The sequence below is a fragment of the Stigmatopora nigra genome, chromosome 12 (genome assembly GCF_051989575.1).
Source record: "Stigmatopora nigra isolate UIUO_SnigA chromosome 12, RoL_Snig_1.1, whole genome shotgun sequence".
NCBI classification, from domain to species: domain Eukaryota; kingdom Metazoa; phylum Chordata; class Actinopteri; order Syngnathiformes; family Syngnathidae; genus Stigmatopora; species Stigmatopora nigra.
The window spans coordinates 13,801,370-13,820,078 of record NC_135519.1 but is presented as its reverse complement, the minus strand read 5'-3'; the positions used below and the strand labels follow the sequence as shown (position 1 = coordinate 13,820,078).

Genomic DNA, 18,709 nt, shown 5'->3' with positions numbered 1-18,709 from the left:
ATTGACTTTTTGGGGCGATTGGTAAGGCTGGGCCATTTTAAACTCCTAGGACCTGGCGTCCATGTGTCTGGACATCACATTTTTTGGTTGTCACAAGACTACAAAGTTACATTTTGGACTAGGCTAGGTTAATTTCATCCCGTATTGTGGACATTTCCTTGGTTACAGACATAGAAGACATTGTAGACCTAGGTAAACAACCTGGAGCCACACAAATAAATTCTGCAAGGTGAGGACCTTCTGCAGACTGAGTTTACTTTAAGGTCCTAGCGTCCACTTATGATGTGGACCTTATTTTTCTCAGAAACTACATCATCTAAAAAGATCATTTTAAACTCATCAGGTCCCAAATTAGGCTAAATATCAAAGAGTGTATGCCTGGCCAGAGTCCTGGTCTTTGGAGGTTTAATTCGGATCAGTTTTTCGGAGGCCATGATCGGATTTGGAATGTCAACACCACCCCGAATTCTCATTTAAAGTTCATTGTACATATGTGATATTTGTGTTACAGGTTGATGGTTTTCCGGTGTGCCAGTTGCTACTGCAAAAGTGGTACACTGTTAAAATAGATAGGGTAGTCTATCCTTTTCAAATCCATTGAATCTGAGCAGTTAGGTTCACCTGGCTGTTGTTCGTTTCCCAGCATGCAACTCGCTAACGAGGCGCACCAGTCCCGTCTTGGCAAATACGGAACGGCAAAAACTGCCTCACACAGGGGCACCTGGAAATCGGGGCGTTGTTGCTTCCCCAGTCGGGAAGTCGGGCGGAAGGGAAGATGAGCAGTCGCTGACAGGCTGCCAGTCAGCGAGCCTGCTGACAGCCGGCTGAAAGATAGCTGTCTTGACACGCCAGTAGCGAGCGCTAGCGGAAAGACGGAGGCGGCGGCGGCGGCGGGCGGATTGAAGTAACGGGGGATTTTGATTGGCGTAGCCCGCCACTCCCCGTGAAAGATTGGGGCTGAGTGTAAAAGCGCTAAATGGCGTCAGTGTTATTAGCACCTGCGCTAACGGATTGCGCTTGAGCGGAGACGCGCCGGCTAATTGACAGCTTGTTTTGGGCTGCCGTTTGCCATGCTTTTCCGCAAGCTAAATGCAAAGTGAAGAAAGCGACGCCTTCAAAGACTTCTGGATGAGTGACAGTACTCGACGGGAAGTGGGATGCCGATGTACGGCAAATTCCCCGCCGTCAAAATATTCTTCAAATGTATCTTTTTACCTTAACGTCGAGTCGCGTTTACCGACAGGTCGATTGGAAAGAATGTCCCGATTTTGAAATCCTTATTCTTTATTCGCATGTTGAAATATAGCACGGTTCAATGCCTGAATGTTGGCGGCTTTAAAGCGGGTGCGACGGGAAGCCTTTCGTGGTCAGCGTTACAATGGATAAAACTCAACGTAGCGCCCGCCTGCTAGCGACACGTTGTTGAAACATTCATGGCCGTCAGTCGGGGAGGCGCGATGTGATTGGGCAAGCGCTTGAAATATTTAAAGTCAGAGTCCGTTGGCGCCTTTTACGGTTTTGCGCGGCGTGGCGTCGGGGGATGGAAACAGAGGCTAAAAGCTGCTAATTGGCGTCGTGTCAGTCAGGAAGGCTTCAGACCGGTGGCTCCTCTCGCTTCTTGACAAGTCGACATCAAGGACTGGAGTGGAAAATGTTATTCCATCAGAAATGGCGGCTCTTTGCCATCGCACTGAGGCATGTGGCTTGCAGAGAATGTGGAGAATCTAGCAATGATTAATAGATCTTAGCGTCGGATGCTAATGTCAATCTATGTGTGTTGTTTTGCAGTAGACACGACCCTCTTCTAATACCCGGAAATGACCAAATTGAGAATATGGACATGAATGTGAAGAGGTATGACTCCACCGGAATGTTTCACTGGTGCCCCTCAAAAGACATCGAAAAAGTCATTCTGGTGAGTAAAAGATTCAGTTCCTGACCAGGGACGTGACCGTGTACTGACATTTCGTCGTAGTTTGTTTTATTGATCTGCCCTGGGCGAGAATCGACATTATAAAAACAGTTCTAACAGGTTGCTAGCAACATTTTCCACTAAAAAAGTGTCCACTCAGACTGTTTAGCCACCAGAGCATTCATATCTAGTCTTCCTGGTCTTAGGGGAAGTTACAGGTTACCTACTGTTCTTTTCAGGGCAAGGACAAGTCATTTTGTGTTGATTTTGAGTCACTTCATATTCCTATAGGGGCTTTTCTGGTGCCTTTCCTGCCCACTGACCCAAAATCAACAGAAAATTATCGGTATGAGTTGAATTCAGACAGAAGATGACCTGAAAATGCCCCAAACAACATCAGAAAGTGACCAAATACTGACAGTGAAAGACAAAAAAACAAAACAAACGGAATGGCTAGGACATTACTGAGGTCACTTCCTGTCCAGTGACCCAAAACTTCGAAAAACTAGAATTTGTCATACCTGAATTTAGCCAGAAGCCGACCAGACATCTGGAAGTGACCAAATATTAACAGGAATTTACAAACGTTATCGTGAACTTTACTAAGTACACAGTACCCTATACCCGACTAAATCCTACTATTATGAGCAAACATAGCCCCACAAAATTATCCCCAAAATTGTAGAGGAACTAAATGTAAGTATCCTGAGGAGTGCCCCTTCCCACTTGTTCCGTTCGCATACTAATATGTATTGACATTTTTTTCTCTGCCTCTGCCATTCAAGGTGAGTTTACTGTTTTCTCAATTTCTGCACCCACGGTTTTTGCGGGTGTCCAGTCACGGTTGCTGCCATCCTTGTTTATGCAAATGGGCAGTTTGCAAGCATTTAGGCGCATCATTCATCGGGAAAAAATCATATCAACATGCTACCCTATGTTTAATAGATGTTTTTTTTAAGCAGGGAACTGACGTAGCTTGTAATATTGCATATTTAAAATGACTTGCAACTGTATTTGGAAAAACAAAGAAAGAACACTAAGCAAACCTAGCGTATTTTCGAGTTGTACGTCTACTTTTGTAAGTAGAGGTGTACTTTATATGTAAATTCTCTTATTTGTTCTACAGTCCTCATAAACTACCAACTAAACCCTTTTAAAATTGGTCAAAGTGTTCAAAGATATGAGCAATTACACAAAAATGATCGAAAACTATAAGAACATAATGTATTAATATATTTAAAATAATTAAAGCAGTGACGCTGTTTTTCTTAAGGCTATATTTACCTGGAAAACTGTTATGGTAACAGATGCCTTTAAAGCCATTTTCCTATTTTTTGTTTCTTGATTTGTCATGAAATTAAAAACTGTCTTCCCAAAAATACGACTTATACTCGTAGCTGGTTTGACTTGGAGCCGTGTTCTTTCTGTGAGGATCCTTTCCAAATTTGCCCCACTTGTCTAAAGTCTTCTAAACTGCATTCATCAGCAACTGACTCCAAATCAGCTGCTCTTGCTCAGTAGAAATTGACATTTCTACGGAAAACCTAACCAGCCCTTCCGTGATGGTCCGATTTGGTGGTCTGGACTAATTTCCCTCTGTTCTTTCCCTCCCCCCTTCTTGTGTTTACAGACCCGGAGCGAAGCCTCCATGACCGTGCTCAGCGGCCATGTGGTGGTCTGTATATTTGGGGATGTCACGTCCGCTTTAGTGGGGCTGCGAAACCTGGTGATGCCTTTAAGAGCTAGCAATTTCCACTTTCACGAACTCAAGCCCATCGTCTTTGTGGGCTCGCTGGAATATTTGAGGCGAGAGTGGGAGACGTTACACAACTTCCCCAAGGTCTCCATTCTGCCCGTAAGTATACCAGGCCCTTCTGGATTCGGGTTGTACGGGGTGTGTTGTGTTTTTGAGTGTTGCTTCGCATCTGGCCAGTTGATTCCCGAGTCAAGATTCGATCCCAACTATGCTTTTAAGAAAACAGTTGCCATTTTTGTCATTACAAAGGACAGAAAAGCGCATTCATCAATAATCCTAACCCTGATGAAGCGGGATTTGTGTGTATGTTAAGATTCTCTCGCTACGTTTGTCCAAACCGTGCAAGGTAGAGATTTGAATTTTTTTATGGTGGACAGAAAGGGTTGTCAGATCCTAATAGATGAGTGATTGAATTTCTTCACCTTCTTCAATTGTGTAAACTCAATTTTTTATTTGTTAAACACTCATTTTTAACAGAAATTTGTTTAAATAGTGCAACAATTGTCTTTTGGTTCTCAACAAGGAGTTGGGATCGGTAAAGCTAATTGAATTAGCCATGTAAATACTTATTTTTACCTACACAACCTGCAAAAGATCCTAAATTCCGCATATGTTCCGTCTCCAATCCAAAAGATAGCTAAAAAAATACCCTACTGAATTGAAAAAGATTAAGGAATACATTTGATTATCTGTATTGCTTATTTGCACCAAAAACGTAAGTTTAAAGATCATTTCAGACAGATTTTGAACAGACACAAGAGTATAAATATCCCAAATATATGGATATTGTCCCGTGGATTGGTCTGGAACACCCCATGTTCATTAGTCCGGTCTTGAATCCAGTCCTGCATGGCTAAAATGACCCAATTTAAAAAGTCCTTTATGTTTTGCTTTGGCGCAAGTGCTAACGTCTTCAATTTGTTTTTCTTTCTCTATCTTCTCGGGCTTCCCGCTGCGCTGCCGCCTCACCCGCAAAAAAAGGGGACGCCATTAAGCCGGGCAGATTTAAGGGCTGTCAACATCAACCTGTGCGACATGTGCGTCATCCTGTCAGCCAATCAAAATAACATTGAAGACGCCTCGTTGCAAGATAAAGAATGCATCTTAGCGTCGCTCAATATCAAATCTATGCAGTTTGATGACAGCATTGGAGTCTTACAGGCTAACTCCCAAGGTAAGGAGCGTAAAATCACCAAAAACATACGTTATTAACGCTATTTTATCAGGTTTTTTTTTACACCACAAGCCAAAGCCAACAAAGCAGATGAGAGCATTTTGCAGTAACTTGTATACTTTCACTAAATGTTATTTCCCAAGAATGGTTAGCATGACGGCTTCTGTGGAAGACCATATCAATATAGGATAAAATTGATCGATTGTCACAATGCGAAGGACATTTAAGACAAATAAAAATTCAGTCAGAACAAATGAGAGAATGTCCATACAATATTAACTCATATTTTGCAATAGATCTGAGCATAACTTAGTTTTTTTATAGACTTTAACATCCAACTCCCATTTTTTTCCAGTCCCTTCCCAATCTAAAACCCAATTGTTTGTCTTATGTTAGGACTACTACTTATACATTATTATATATTTACCACTGGAAATTCTAGTTAACTCTTTCACCAACAGCTCATACAATTCCGACCAAAGTCGCCTTGTCTGACTCTGTCCTGGTCCAGTGTAGAATACGTAAAGAAACCACCCAAAAACTTAATAAAGCAGTCTGTTCTAGCTCCAGTTTTTGGCCTAGCTGCCCACAAAACACTTTATAATGCACACAACTGGAGGCACTTGCTGCCTTCAAGTGTCTTGGCATCATCTTGCCAAAGTCAAGTGGGATCTGGCAAAAGGTAGACGCCCCCAGCTCCGACACCCCCCCCCCCCCCCTTCACGCCTGTAGGCCCCCGGGCACGGCGATGCTCTGCGGTGGGCTCCGGGCTACGTGGGCCGCCAGAATCTCTCCCCCAGGAAGGCCCTTGTTTACTTATTCATTTGCACCTTCTTGTTTCCAATTCCGCAGACTCGCTCGGAGAAAGGAACACCCCCCCATGACCCTCCCGCCCCCCCCCCAAGTGTTACTATGATACAATTCAAGCCATGTGTGTATTTCCTGACATGTGCGTGAGCGTCTTCTCCAAAGTGAAGTATTTTTCACTGAAATGAGTGTTTGATATAAGACCCAATTATTGACGGCAGTGGGCGCCATCCATCGGCCAGTGGGGGTGGTTTCCGGCAAATAGCGCTCCCTAGGGTTGTCCCTTGGCTGATTTAACTATGTGTATTGTTTGTCTGCCGCCTGGCCCTCGACAGAATTGGCGTTCTGTGAAATTATTAGTGGCTAAAACCCTTAAGATAGTGATTTTAATTGTTGCCATTGTGCCTTTGGAAATTGGAGCCATTATGTGAATTTTACCAGATTAAACAAAGATTGGGTTTTTAAAATATCTTTTTAAGTATGAACTTATTGGCTGGCATTGAAGGATTCGAACCCAGGTCCCCAGAACTGCAAGGTTTCCGCGTTAACCACTAAAGTCAGAATTCTGTCATTTAAAACTGAATTCTGAGAATAACATCCTAGTCCAGACTTCAAACTCAGATTCTGAGATGAAAACCAGAATGTCTTTAAACTAAAAATTCTGGCGTTACCTAACAAATTGGACATAAAACTTAGAATTATGAATTTATACCAGGGGTCTTAAACCGAGTCCGCAAAGGGTACTGGTCTTTGTTTTCAACCGATCCAGTGATGACAGTCTAACCAATGAAGGGTCGGTCTTCTTAAATAAGAATCAGGTTTAAATCCACTGATTCTACTTCTCCTTCTCACGACGACCTTTTGTCGTCTTTTGTCCTCCAGGTGAAAAAACGCTGACCCGAATGTATAGTTTGATTCCCGACCGGTGGCGTTTGGCCGTAGTCAGCACTAAATGATGGATGTCAAAACACGGGCCATGCATTATGCATTCTGCATTAGCAATTTAAGGTGTTTGCTTGTCACTTTGAGGCAACGTCAAGCGAATTGGCGGCATCGGCGCCACCGTCACTCGCCGTCCGTGCCATTTCCCATAAAAGGTTTTTGCCGCGATCCGCTCGGCCAACTTTTATTGTTACAAAATGAGGGACATGTAAAATTGATGCCGCCGCTGATGGAGGGACAGGAATGCTAAATACGTCCTAGCTGACCGCTAAAAGCTGGGGCGCCGTAGTGCCGCAATTTTTGGAGGGCGCCACCGCCGTTGATGCCGTTTTTACGTGACGGAGGCCCCGTTTAAAGAAAAGCCAAAACACTCCATCCTCTTTTAGCTGACGTGCACTCCACTCCATCAACGCTCACCTTGTTTTTGATGCTATTTACACACAATGTAAGCTCCATTTTGGAAAGTGTTGCGGTTTAACTTTGAAGGAGTTTCACCCTGAAAATTCTGTATTGTTTAGCCGATTAATTTTTACCGCAAAAGTGTGTTTATCATGCCGGGATGTTTTTCTTCCTACATGCAACAGTAGAAAATGTACAAAATTGCAACTCTGAACTCGTAGGATTTCCCCAATTTTGTTTTTTTGACCGAACAGTAAAAAAATGAACCCCAAAAAACCCCAAACACAAAATTTGTTAGTCTTTTTGCAACAGTTAAAAGCTTAAAATCGACTACCATTCGCCGTAGCTCATGTCAAAAATCGAAAACAAAACCTCAGTTCATCCACCCAGTTATGTGTTGCATTTGTGGACACCTTGTAAAACTGCACTCCACACAATTTTTCACAAGCAATTACAATAATTTAAATGCTTTCAAAAATATTTGAACGTCATTCCCCAACATTACTTGCCTACCTTTGCCATCACATCTCAGAAAGTGCTAATATTGAGTTTTAATAATTGGGCGCCGTAACACAAAATGATAGTCAATACATTCAAACCCACACTTCAATAATTGACAAGTTTTGTGTTAAGGTATTTAGCCATGTTTCAGGTTGATGCTTGAAATAAAGCATGGCACTCAATTTTCTTGGTTTTTGACTTGATTTTTTTTGTACTTACCATTTTTTTTTTGTTTCTCGCAGGTTTCACGCCTCCTGGAATGGACAGGTCATCTCCAGACAGCAGTCCAGTACATGGCTTCGTGCGCCAGGCTTCCGTCACCACCGGCTCCAACATCCCCATCATCACGGAATTGGGTAAGGCTCACCCACCAAAACCGATATCGACCCGTACGTGAATTGGCGTGTTGTCGCCACCCGTGCCGAACCGTGCAAGTCCAAATTTCGGGGAGTTTTACTTCTTTTTATCTCATACGCGGCCGGCAATATTCACGTTGCGTTTTGGATAGAAATGACACCCTCCCCACGTTCGGAGTCACGTGTTTGGCATCGGGCGGCGAACATACGTAAAAATTTGAAAGCCAATTTGTTTGTTTGTAAGACTTTGTTTGTATTTTTGCTTCCTGAAGTTCCATACCGCTCTATTGTCGTCATTACTTTTTTGTCGGCAAATCTATCTTAGAAATGAAGTTTAGACAAATGATGTAATCCACGTTTATTGACGTTTTATTTTGTATCAGTGCTAAACTTGAATAGAATTAAGTTGCTTTATTGTCATTATACTGGAATAATTTAAAGTGTGTACATCAATATGTAGTCTTAAAAATATTTATATGGAATAACAATGATATGAGCTATAAAAAAGGTGACTCTAGTAGTTAGTGGTTAGCTATCTATGGAGTTTTACTGTAAGTATCAAAGTGCAAGTGAACATATTTGCAGTGCTAAGACTAAAACTCTGCGAACATTTTTTTTGGTCTGACACGGACAAAAAAAATGTCAAAGCTACGATGACACCCGCCACGGTGAAATTTGTCCGATTGCTTAGTATTCCGAAGACGTAGTCAAGGCGTCCAATTTTGCCGTGGCTGCAGGCGGTGAAATTCCAGCCTTTAGATTTCATTCTGCTACCAAAACTTCCAAGTCAGTCAAGATCAAGTAGAATTTTGCTTGACTTGTGTCTTGCGGTTTGCCTAGCTTAACGCTAATGTGTCATTTGCTAAATCTTGCAGTGCTTATTTACCAGTTCGGGTCAACTCTCGGACAGGTTTTTTGTTCAAAACATTTTTAAGGAGGGTCACCGCATCCTTTGCAATTTGTCCACTAATGCACGGGAGGAACTGCAAGGGGGAGGAAGTGGTTGGGGGAGTGTAAAGGGGGCGAAAACTGCCTGGCTTGCAAAATGGGTCCATTTATTAATAACAATGGCAGTGGCGGTATTCCCGGCGGTACGGGGGACTCATGAAACTTTCAGATCTCCGAGGGGTCTTTGGAGGAGGCACCAAAGGCTGCTTGCTCCGTCTCCCCTGACCCAATTAGAGAGCAATGGAGCATGCACGAGAAGCAAGCTAAGAGAAGGCCGACAAGGGAAAGGAACGGAAGCCAGCATAGCGCTTCTCGAGGAAAGCTGGCCCGGCCATTAACTGTGGAAAGCTTCTTCTACCTGAAAGTGGATGTGAACAGTCGCCAGACACGATTGGTAGTGTAGTAGCTTTGTTTAAATTAGTGTGTTTTTTGAGTAGCAGTCTTGCCTGATTATAAACCAGAGTATCTATAAAGTAGTGCTAAAAAAAACCCCTGTCTTACAACTACCAAGAGGCGCCAAACTGAAGCATATTGCAGAACACACATTTGAAGTGTCCAAGATCAATGTATCACATATAGAGTAGTTTGTTGTTGAGCCTGGTGCGCTCATTTAAAGTGCTACTCGAAATTAAAAGGTAATTTCTGGATGCCAGGTGGCTATTAGCGAGCGTGCTGGACGATTTGCTTGAATAACAACGCCGTCTCTCCCTTCTCTGCAATGCCTTGGCCACCATTAGATAAGCCGGGCAAACCGCTGCCGTCGCTTTCGATCAGTCAGGAAAAAAAAAGCGGGATCAACATACAAATGATAACCGAGCTGGGTAAGATGAGCCTTTGTGGTCTTTCCGTCCATCCGACCGTCCCTCCGCCGTCTCATCAGCGCTTGTCTCGATTTGTGTGGCTGCAGTCGAGGCCCACGCCGCTCCCATGGTTGTTCTTTCACTTTGAACACATTCTTCTTCTTCTTCTCGTTGAAATGGACTGTCACGTTTGGCGTACTTTATTTTTAATGGATTTTTTTGGGCGGGGTTTTGGCTTTTTTTTGGTTTTTTTTTTTTACACGCCCTCCAGTTGCGTTTGCAGAGCATCGCTACAACCTTTGATCATGTTCACTCTGTCCTTGTGGCTGTTTTCATAGCAACACCTCCCATCCCATCCCTCACAACGACACACGTCCAAAAAAAAACAACAACCGTCATATCACTTGTTTGGTCCGAACCCGTTTGCATCAGCCCTCTTGTCTGGTTGACTGACATCCCCAGCACTCGGGGAGAGCCTGCAAAAAAATCTGATTTTTAAAGAAAAAAACAAAATGGAGCTCCAAACATTTTCTGGCGCATGTTTTTGGATTCGCTACGATGAACTGCAGGTGTCGAACCCGTTGTTCTGGGGAGGATTTTTGATGGATGTTCCTTTTGAAAATTGTCTTTTAAGTGTGATGATAGTATTATGTTGATTTTCAGGCCTAAGGTAAATAAATATATGATGTGGACAACACATTTGTATACTTGACAAAAGTAGCATGATTTGCAGTTTGCATGATTTTTGGATGTGGATGCAACCCATTGTTGAAGTCTCATTTATTAGAAAAAATATATTTTTAAGGACTTGGAATAATTGTTTTTTTTTACCTTAAAGCAAGTAATAATGTGCTGTAAATTGTTACTGTTTTACTGCATGTGTTGATTAACTATTGTTTATCAGGGGACTTCTACAATGGTTATGCCATGGGTTAATTAATGTTATTATTCATTTTTTATATCTGTAGATATGCTGCATGACAAGATTTAATAAAATGTTTCAGTTCTCCATTTGACGACAACATCATAGTTGTATAATTAGGACGAATGTTCAAGATTCAAAATAGTCAAAAAATGAGTAGAAACTACCTGAAAAAGTGTTTATAAATTAGATCAGAGCATGATTGGTAGTAGAAATATCACATGATTCCACTTTGAGAGAAAGGTCATGTGATTGCCAATCTTCTCAAAGCTTTCATAGAACGTAATAAGTCGACTTTATGTGTTTTTTGCTAACTTTGTTATTTTGGCGTCCTCGCAGTCAACGACTCCAACGTTCAGTTCTTGGACCAAGACGACGACGACGACCCCGACACCGAGCTGTACCTCACGCAGCCCTTTGCCTGCGGAACCGCCTTCGCCGTCAGCGTTTTGGACTCCTTGATGAGTGCCGTGAGTATGCCGTTTTTGGTTTAATTCAATTCACCAAAACGTCACAATCTGCCGATCCCAAAGTCAGAAGTTTGCTTTTCTAGATCCGCTGTTTTGTCAGATTTTGCTACCTTTGATTCTTCTGTTTTCTGTCAGAATTTGCTACCTTAGTGTTTTCTGGTTTTTGCTACCACCATCCTCAATAGTCTGCCTTTATTTTGAAAATTAGCCCAATACAATCATAGCTAAATGATATTTACCTCAATACCCCCGCCACAACTTTGGCCGACGTTACTTTTCGTGTTTTCGAAGCTCCGTTATCGAACATTTTCCACGTCGGGCTCACTTTTTAATGAGCCGAAACTGAAATCCTTACAGAAACTGACAGGACCGTTCCGGTGTCGCTATTGTTTGGAACTCCGAACGAGACCATTTTTGGTTGGGAAAGGCGGAAGCGGCTGTTTTTTAGCGCTCGGCACGAAGCGGGAACGTGAAAATGAAACGGTGTTGGCGTGCCTGCCAACTTGGCTGACATCAAAGGCGGCGCGTTGGCACGGATCCCCACTTCAAGTCGGCGGCGCAATTCAACTTAGAGTCTTTTAATGAAGTAAGCGCCCAACGTTAGCGCCATGCCGCTGACACCAGCTCCACTTTTAACGGGCCTCGCCGACGCTCTTTCATCTCTTGACAATACCGCCGCAGCATCAAAGATGGGGTAAGGGGAAGGAGATGGAACCTTAGACATCTCCTTTTTTGAATTCCTCCCCCCACTCATGGGGAAGGGTGTCTTTTTTTCCGACCTTTACCGCGATGGCTTCATTCCGGCGGCGAGGGGTGGGACGGCGAGGGTTAGCTCAGGCGAGGGAGTCGGCCGGACGTCAGCTGTAGCGCGGCGGCGGTCAGAGGTGAAGGCGGCTAATGGACAGCGCTCATCCATCACGCGGCTCGGGCGGGCCTGTCGGGGGCCCGCCGAGAGGGGCCGCCACTCTCCGATTGACTGTCGCCGACTGACACCGACTTGTCTTTGCACGCCGTCGGCTTGACGGACAGGAGACGTGGACGCCCGCTGAGCGCGGTGGAGTCGCGCGTTAGCTAATGGAGGGCGCCGTAGGAGTGCGGCGCATCAGAACGGAAATCCACTTTTACTCGTCTTGCTGACATTTTGACGGAATCTCTTTTCAGGTTGTTAAATTTGGAGTTATACTGGAACTATGTCATTAGATTAGAACTTTATTTTATCCCTAGGTCAGGAAATGTATAATCTTTTTATAGTTTGCATTAATTGTTTTTCCATTTGTTGAGCCGCTTCTGCTCACGAGGGTGCTGGAGTTGATCCCAGAGAACTGTGGCTAGGAGGCGGGGTGGTTGACAGCCAATAGCAGGGCAGAATGAGGAGAAATTATATGGAATTGAAGGCTTTTATTGTTATTGTACAAGTCGAATGAGATATAAAGCTTTTATACACACTAAATGTAGTTGTTTGACGCTAATTACTGATCTTCTCTCCCCAGACGTATTTCAACGACAACATCCTCACGCTGATCAGGACGTTAGTGACGGGCGGTGCCACGCCCGAGCTGGAAGCCCTCCTGGCCGAGGAAAACGCCCTGCGGGGGGGCTACAGTACGCCGCAGACGTTGGCCAACAGAGACCGCTGCCGTGTGGCCCAGCTGGCACTCTACGACGGGCCCTTTGCCGATTTGGGGGTGAGTGGCATAGTGCCATGAATGTTTCCATTCAGGTCGGAGACGTGACGTCATCTCTAACGCCCGCCTTTTTTTGTTTACGTGTTGCTACTAGGACGGCGGTTGCTACGGGGATCTGTTCTGCAAAGCGTTGAAGACGTACAACATGCTATGTTTCGGAATCTACCGATTGAGGGACGCTCATCTGAGCTCACCCAGCCAGTGTACAAAACGGTAAAATATATTCCTATGGAGTGGGTTTATTTAGCAGTCTTCCTGACAACGTTTATTCAGAAATAGAGTTATTTTTCATGTGGATTGGGAAAAAATAGAAGCAATTGGACCAAGTTTATCAGTGTTGCTACTGTTTTCTATTGAATCACAATCCCCCTTTTACTTTCGAGTAGTCCACGAGTTTCCACTATGCAGAGGTCTACTGTTACATTAACCAATTCACTGTACGATTGCAATAGAATTTTTGGAATCCTCTTTGACAAGATTCTAACATTGCATTAGATTAACTTTTCCTAACTTTGTCTTGTTATCAGATACGTGATCACCAACCCTCCGTACGAGTTTGAGCTGGTTCCCAGTGACTTGATCTTCTGCCTGATGCAGTTTGACCACAACGCGGGCCAATCTCGGACCAGCTTGTCCCACTCGTCGCACTCCTCTCATTCCTCCAGCAAGAAGAGCTCGTCCGTCCACTCCGTCCAGGCGTCCAACCGGCAGAACCGCAGCAGCAAAACGCGGGAAGCCCGAGACAAACAGAAGTAAGTCTGCCCTGACGTAAATCCTGTATGGCATGCCAAAAGCGTTTTCACGGCTGCTGCCTTGCTCATTCGTTGTAATCACCATTGTCCTTCACCTAATTCCGTAGACAAAGTAGTTGTGTAGACTTTCAGTGCGTATACTTTTTCCCAAAATGTCATTATAAGGGTAAACAACGAGACAAAAATTGAAAATCTACACATTGACTGCTGTAGACGACGGTTTTCTCCCTCATTAAGTGCAAACAATAACATCATTCGTTTGTGTAGTTGTGTGAGTGGTTGGCGCGTTGATCCCACAGTTCTGGGTTCGATCCCTGGTCGGTCTTCCTCCTTTGCATGTTATTGCATGGGTTTTCTCTGGGTACTCTGCTTTCCTCCCATTTCCCAAAAACATGCATGCTAAGCTAGCTGGCTAAACTGTCTAAACCTGCCTAACCCTACTTATGATAGCTTGTACTTTGTGTACCTGTGCCCTGCGATTGGTTGGCCAATAATTCTGGGTGTCCTCCTGCCCATATTTGGGATAGGCTCCAGCACCCCCCGCGATGATAAGTAGTTCAGATAATGAACATGATGATGTTGAGTACTTTTTAGGCCAGCCCACCCAGTCAAAATGGATGGGTCGTATAATGCAGTCAAAAAGTTAATACTGATTTGGAGTGTCTATTCATGTTTGCGGGGTGGGGGTGCAATACCTTAGGTGCTGCCGTAAATGTCATCCCACACGAGCTGCGCCAGACATTTTGTTGTTGACGGTGCATCTGCTTCAATGCATGCGAGCTAGCAGTCTGTTAGGTTCATTCGTAGTAAAGCATGCACTTTAATGGTAGCCAATGCTAAGGCCTTAAAGTGAACCAATGATGTGACTTGACTTCACTATTTTCTTTCTTTAGCCTGTAAAAAAAACATACCTACTCACAGTAGATTACTCACCTCTCTTTCCGAAGCGCAACAAGGACGAATAAAATGAGCTCAGGTACGCAAGTTAAGCATTTTGCATGAGACGGACACTCATGACATCGTAACGCCGTTACGATGTGGCCATTTTGGCATCTGATTCCCGACCTTGGCTTCTACGCAAATGCCGAACCTCCCACTCCTTCCTCCTCATCCCCTTGCATGTTTTTATCTTCTTTAAACTCTCCCATCGATGATGGCTTTTTGTCGTTTGCTGCTGCATCTTCTCGCCATTTCGAGTCGCTTTGCAATGTGTTTACGGGCCTTTTTCCGCCGGCATGTATGGAGGTCACGTCCATTCTGTGTAAAAAAGGGGCGCGGGGTAAAAGTGTGTCTGCGGGTCATGCCTCCTACTTTTCCCAGCGTGACCGATGCTATGTTCAAATTGGAGGGGAACGTGGGTAAAGCGCTCCGAGGGGAGATTGGCAGACGTCTCGCTCCATAGCATCGCCACTCAGAAATGTAGCTACCAAATATTGGCAACTTTTAAAGTGACGGATAAATTTTGGCGTATGCGACGCACGTCGCTTGGCTCCAAAGTTGAAATGAGATTTTTCCATTGACCCTAGGGCAAAGTGGAGAAAGCTCAAGTGCCCTCAAAAATACTTTGAACTTGATCACCCCCGTTCCTAATTTTTAATATATCAATGTCGTATATGCTACGAGATTTTGGAACTGTAATAAAATGAGATTATTGTGTATTGATCTATGTTATATTAGAATTTAGTGGTAGTGTTTACGAGCTCATGTTTGCCAATGTGCACTTCAAAAAATGCCTTTTTGTTTCTAGTATGAGTACAAATGTAAGCGATATGTCCATTTTAAATACTATTGAAATCCAATTCAGAAACGAATGAGCCCTGTATAGCAAAATGGATTCCTGTTAAAAGCAACATTGCACTTAGCTTCATCACGTCTGTCTCATTTTGTTCCATTCGTGTCAAAGCCTCCATGATTCATTGTGTTAAAGAATGCCAGATAAAAACCCTACGCTGCATTAGAAAGACTATAATTCCCGATATAATACCAAATTAGCTCATTGTTGAAGCCCATTTCTCCTAACTCAACATTCCTCCCTTGTTTCTGTCTTTATCTCCAGAAAAGAAATGGTTTACAGATGAACCGGACAAGGCGTACCCTCGCAACATCCAGATCAAGCCCATGAACACTCACATGGCCAACCAAGTCAACCAGTACAAATCCACCAGTAATCTGATTCCACCCATCCGAGAGGTGGAAGACGAATGCTGAGGCGCCTTTCCAGTTCTCGCCGGCTCCCCCCCAAGACCATTATGCCACCCCAAAAAGGACGCCAGGACCGAACGGGAACCTCCCCCCAAGCGGACCTGCTATGTGTATAACCTTTAATGTTCCTTCCATGCTCTTTGGACATTCTTTTATTTATTGATGTATCCACAGAGATGTACATATGACAATCAACGGACACACTGTACAGCCCCCCCAGCACTTTTTCTGGAAGTTAGTATTTGAAGAATGGTCAAGATGGCGTCAAAGTACTTCCTTACGATGCTTTTTGCAATAGTTCACTAAAGCAACATACTAAAGACTGACGGCTAAACAGGAGGACGAGACCGGCAAAAGATCCCAAATGCCGGATTCGGCTCTTCCGGCCAGCTGGGCTCCTGGTTCTCCATCTTGTGTACTTCTGTTCTATTTGCACTAAAATGAGGGGGGGTCTCGAAGGAGAGAGTTTGGGGTAGAGAAGCCTAGAAGAGCTAGCGAATGGGGAATAAGTCATGGCATACTGACCTGGAACTCGACCTCGTTTGAGCTTAGGAGAAGGACGACTACCCGGAATGAAGAAATGCCACAAATCGCGTAAAAGTGGGCGCACAAAAGGGTCCTCCTCTGACCGTAAGAGACCACCTGGCCCCCAAATGGTAGAAAAAGTGCTTGGATCTACTCTACCATTGGGTATCCACGAACAAAACCAATCATTCTGAAAAAAAACAACCCCAAAATGACAATTTCAGGAGTTGAGCCGCTCCGAAAAGCTCAAACGTGGTCGGCAACGGGAAGGATGTCCAAAATGGCCGACTCTGTCGAGAAATCCGGGCAAAAAATGAACCCCGAGGAGAAGCTGAGACGAGCACATGGTAGTTAGGCTTCCCCCTCTACATCTATGCTTTATCAAATAGTATTTTTTTAATTAAGTCAGCTGGCCCGCCACGTGAACCCGAAGCTTAGCTGAATTTAAAAGAGAAAAAATAACCAACGCACGGTTCAGAGTTCTAATATAGAGAGAAATAATATATATATACATAGCAAAGTTGTAATAATAGATGCTTAAAAAGTGGCTTCCTCCGACGGAATGACCTCATTGTGTGTTTGACCTAAATTAGGTCCGGAACGTGAAGGCGGTGTTTATTGTTTTTTCTTTTTAACGAAAAGAATAATCTTTGTTTTGTTTTGAGATCGAGAGAGAAGCGCTTTCTTGCCGCCACGTCTCTCGTCCGTAGGCTGTAAACGAAGTCCTCTGTGGAAAAGAACATGATGTCGTGCTGTCGGTGTTTGTGTAAACTCAACCCCGTTTTTTTTCAAGGTATTGACCCAGTTTTGAGGCGTTTTTTTTAAATCAGAGCTAAAAAAAAAGGAAGTTTGAAAAGCTTTAATGTCCATATCATCAATGGCTGCGGTGAAAATGATAGCCAAGCCTCATCATGCGCATTGTCCTCAAGTGAACTTTGAACTGTGATAACGTGGTCGTCACACTCGTAGCAAATAGATTTCACCCAGAACAAAACAGAAAATGTAACAATGACAACACGTGAATATGAATACAGCAATGCCTCGTCACTCAGCGTCAGGCAAATCTCAAAGTTTATGGTATTGGAACAGTAAGACAAACATGAAAAAGGCTGGCTGGATGATGTTAATAGATAAAAAATCTACATAGTGGTTATTATCAAGTTTTTGGGAGTGAAATATTAGGCCAGAAAAGTATTTAAAAGTCCAAATATACGGTTAATCTACATAGTGCTTACATGCAGGTCTCGGAACCGAACAACTGGCAAAAACGAGGTATTACTGTATTTCTAGAAACATTCACAACAGTGACGTTCAATGGAAATTGGGTACTAAAATAAGGAAATAACGATAGGAAGGTAGCACCAACTGAGAGAACATCCCGCATTTTTATGACCCTGACATTCCATGTGTAATATTTCTGTCTCTTTTGTTTACAGAACCCCGAAACGCAGTGACGGACTCGCTTGTAACCAAACGGCAACGACGACTGCGATATGTGTCGGGAATTAGGATTATGTTTAATTCTCCGGTGGGGTGTCGGGCTTTCTTTTTAGTGAGTTTACTGTCCGCGTTTTGCATCGTATACCTCGACGAAATTCGTTTTTAGTCTGTTTTTGAAGTGCCATGACGAGTTGTGGTCGAGCATCCTTCAGTCATTGACTATTCGGTTCATTTTGATTATAATTTTCTTGGCAGTGACGTCATAGCGCCGGCGTGGAGAACATCCAAGCTGTCAGTTTCTCCACGTCGGCGCCACGCCAGGTGGTGCTCGAGAGGTCAAGAGGAGGACCCACGCGAAGACCCACGAATCGCGACAAGTGGCAATCGGGCGGAACCGTACAGGTGACTGAAGGATGCTTAACCAATCATCTAGCGCGAGCCGTGCGTCTGTTTGCCGTTAAGGAATGGGTAGAGTAACATACGTGTACAAGGTATCCTGATATAAAATATCATACGGAGACTGGAGGTGGGTCTCAAGTCTTAAGCAATGCATTGAAAATGGCATTTTGGGGGTGTTCTTTTCATCAGTCATAGGCTGATCCGGGGGTAATTTGGAGTTTGGAGACGTCGTCGCTTTGTTTTCGGATGACTTGTAGACACGATGGATTATTTTGATGGTGCTGAGTTGATCTACCTGACTCTGTCAAATATAATCTGCTGATAAATATACTGTCTTGTACAAAATGTCTGTACATAAATTGTACATGGTTTCTTTTTGTATTTTTCTCAAATTAAAATGGATGTATTTGTGTTCTAAACCAGAATGAGTTGTCTTTTGTTGTTTTTATTTGACAGCTATTGTTTTCAAATATAAAAAAAACAATGATTGTTAGAAGGAATTAAATTAGAAATAGTGGAAATAGAGTAAAAATCATTGTGACATGTAGAATTTATTAATGACAGTCGCGCACTGCCATAGTGTCGTTTTGTGTCACGTGTCGATGACGTATGGCGTCGCAGGTAACGTCTCCCCTTTTCCGGAAATGACGTATCCCCGGTTCCGGGCACGTCATTGAGAGGGCAATTTGAATTTGAGTATTTAACGGCTTAGGCGTCCC

The 18,709-nt window shown here is 43.7% G+C and overlaps 1 protein-coding gene across 21 annotated transcripts in view; it reads left to right on the top strand.

Moving 5' to 3' along the window:
* The window catches only part of LOC144204938 (calcium-activated potassium channel subunit alpha-1a), a 96,316-nt gene extending 77,901 nt beyond the window's left edge, over nt 1-18,415 (top strand). For 8 of the 21 annotated variants that reach the window (XM_077728898.1, XM_077728904.1, XM_077728902.1 and 5 more), the window contains 11 exons: nt 1,789-1,915; nt 3,543-3,767; nt 4,650-4,842; nt 7,734-7,847; nt 9,533-9,616; nt 10,857-10,987; nt 12,478-12,672; nt 12,767-12,885; nt 13,200-13,424; nt 14,372-14,400; nt 15,481-18,415. In XM_077728898.1, the coding sequence (XP_077585024.1) occupies nt 1,789-1,915; nt 3,543-3,767; nt 4,650-4,842; nt 7,734-7,847; nt 9,533-9,616; nt 10,857-10,987; nt 12,478-12,672; nt 12,767-12,885; nt 13,200-13,424; nt 14,372-14,400; nt 15,481-15,632 (1,594 nt within the window). In that variant the 3' untranslated portion in view covers nt 15,633-18,415. Of the gene's footprint in view, nt 1-1,788; nt 1,916-3,542; nt 3,768-4,649; nt 4,843-7,733; nt 7,848-9,532; nt 9,617-10,856; nt 10,988-12,477; nt 12,673-12,766; nt 12,886-13,199; nt 13,429-14,371; nt 14,401-15,480 lie in introns of those variants that run through there. The other 13 variants (XM_077728915.1, XM_077728908.1, XM_077728916.1 and 10 more) reach the window with 5 other exon arrangements.
* Nucleotides 18,416-18,709: the final 294 nt, after the last annotated feature.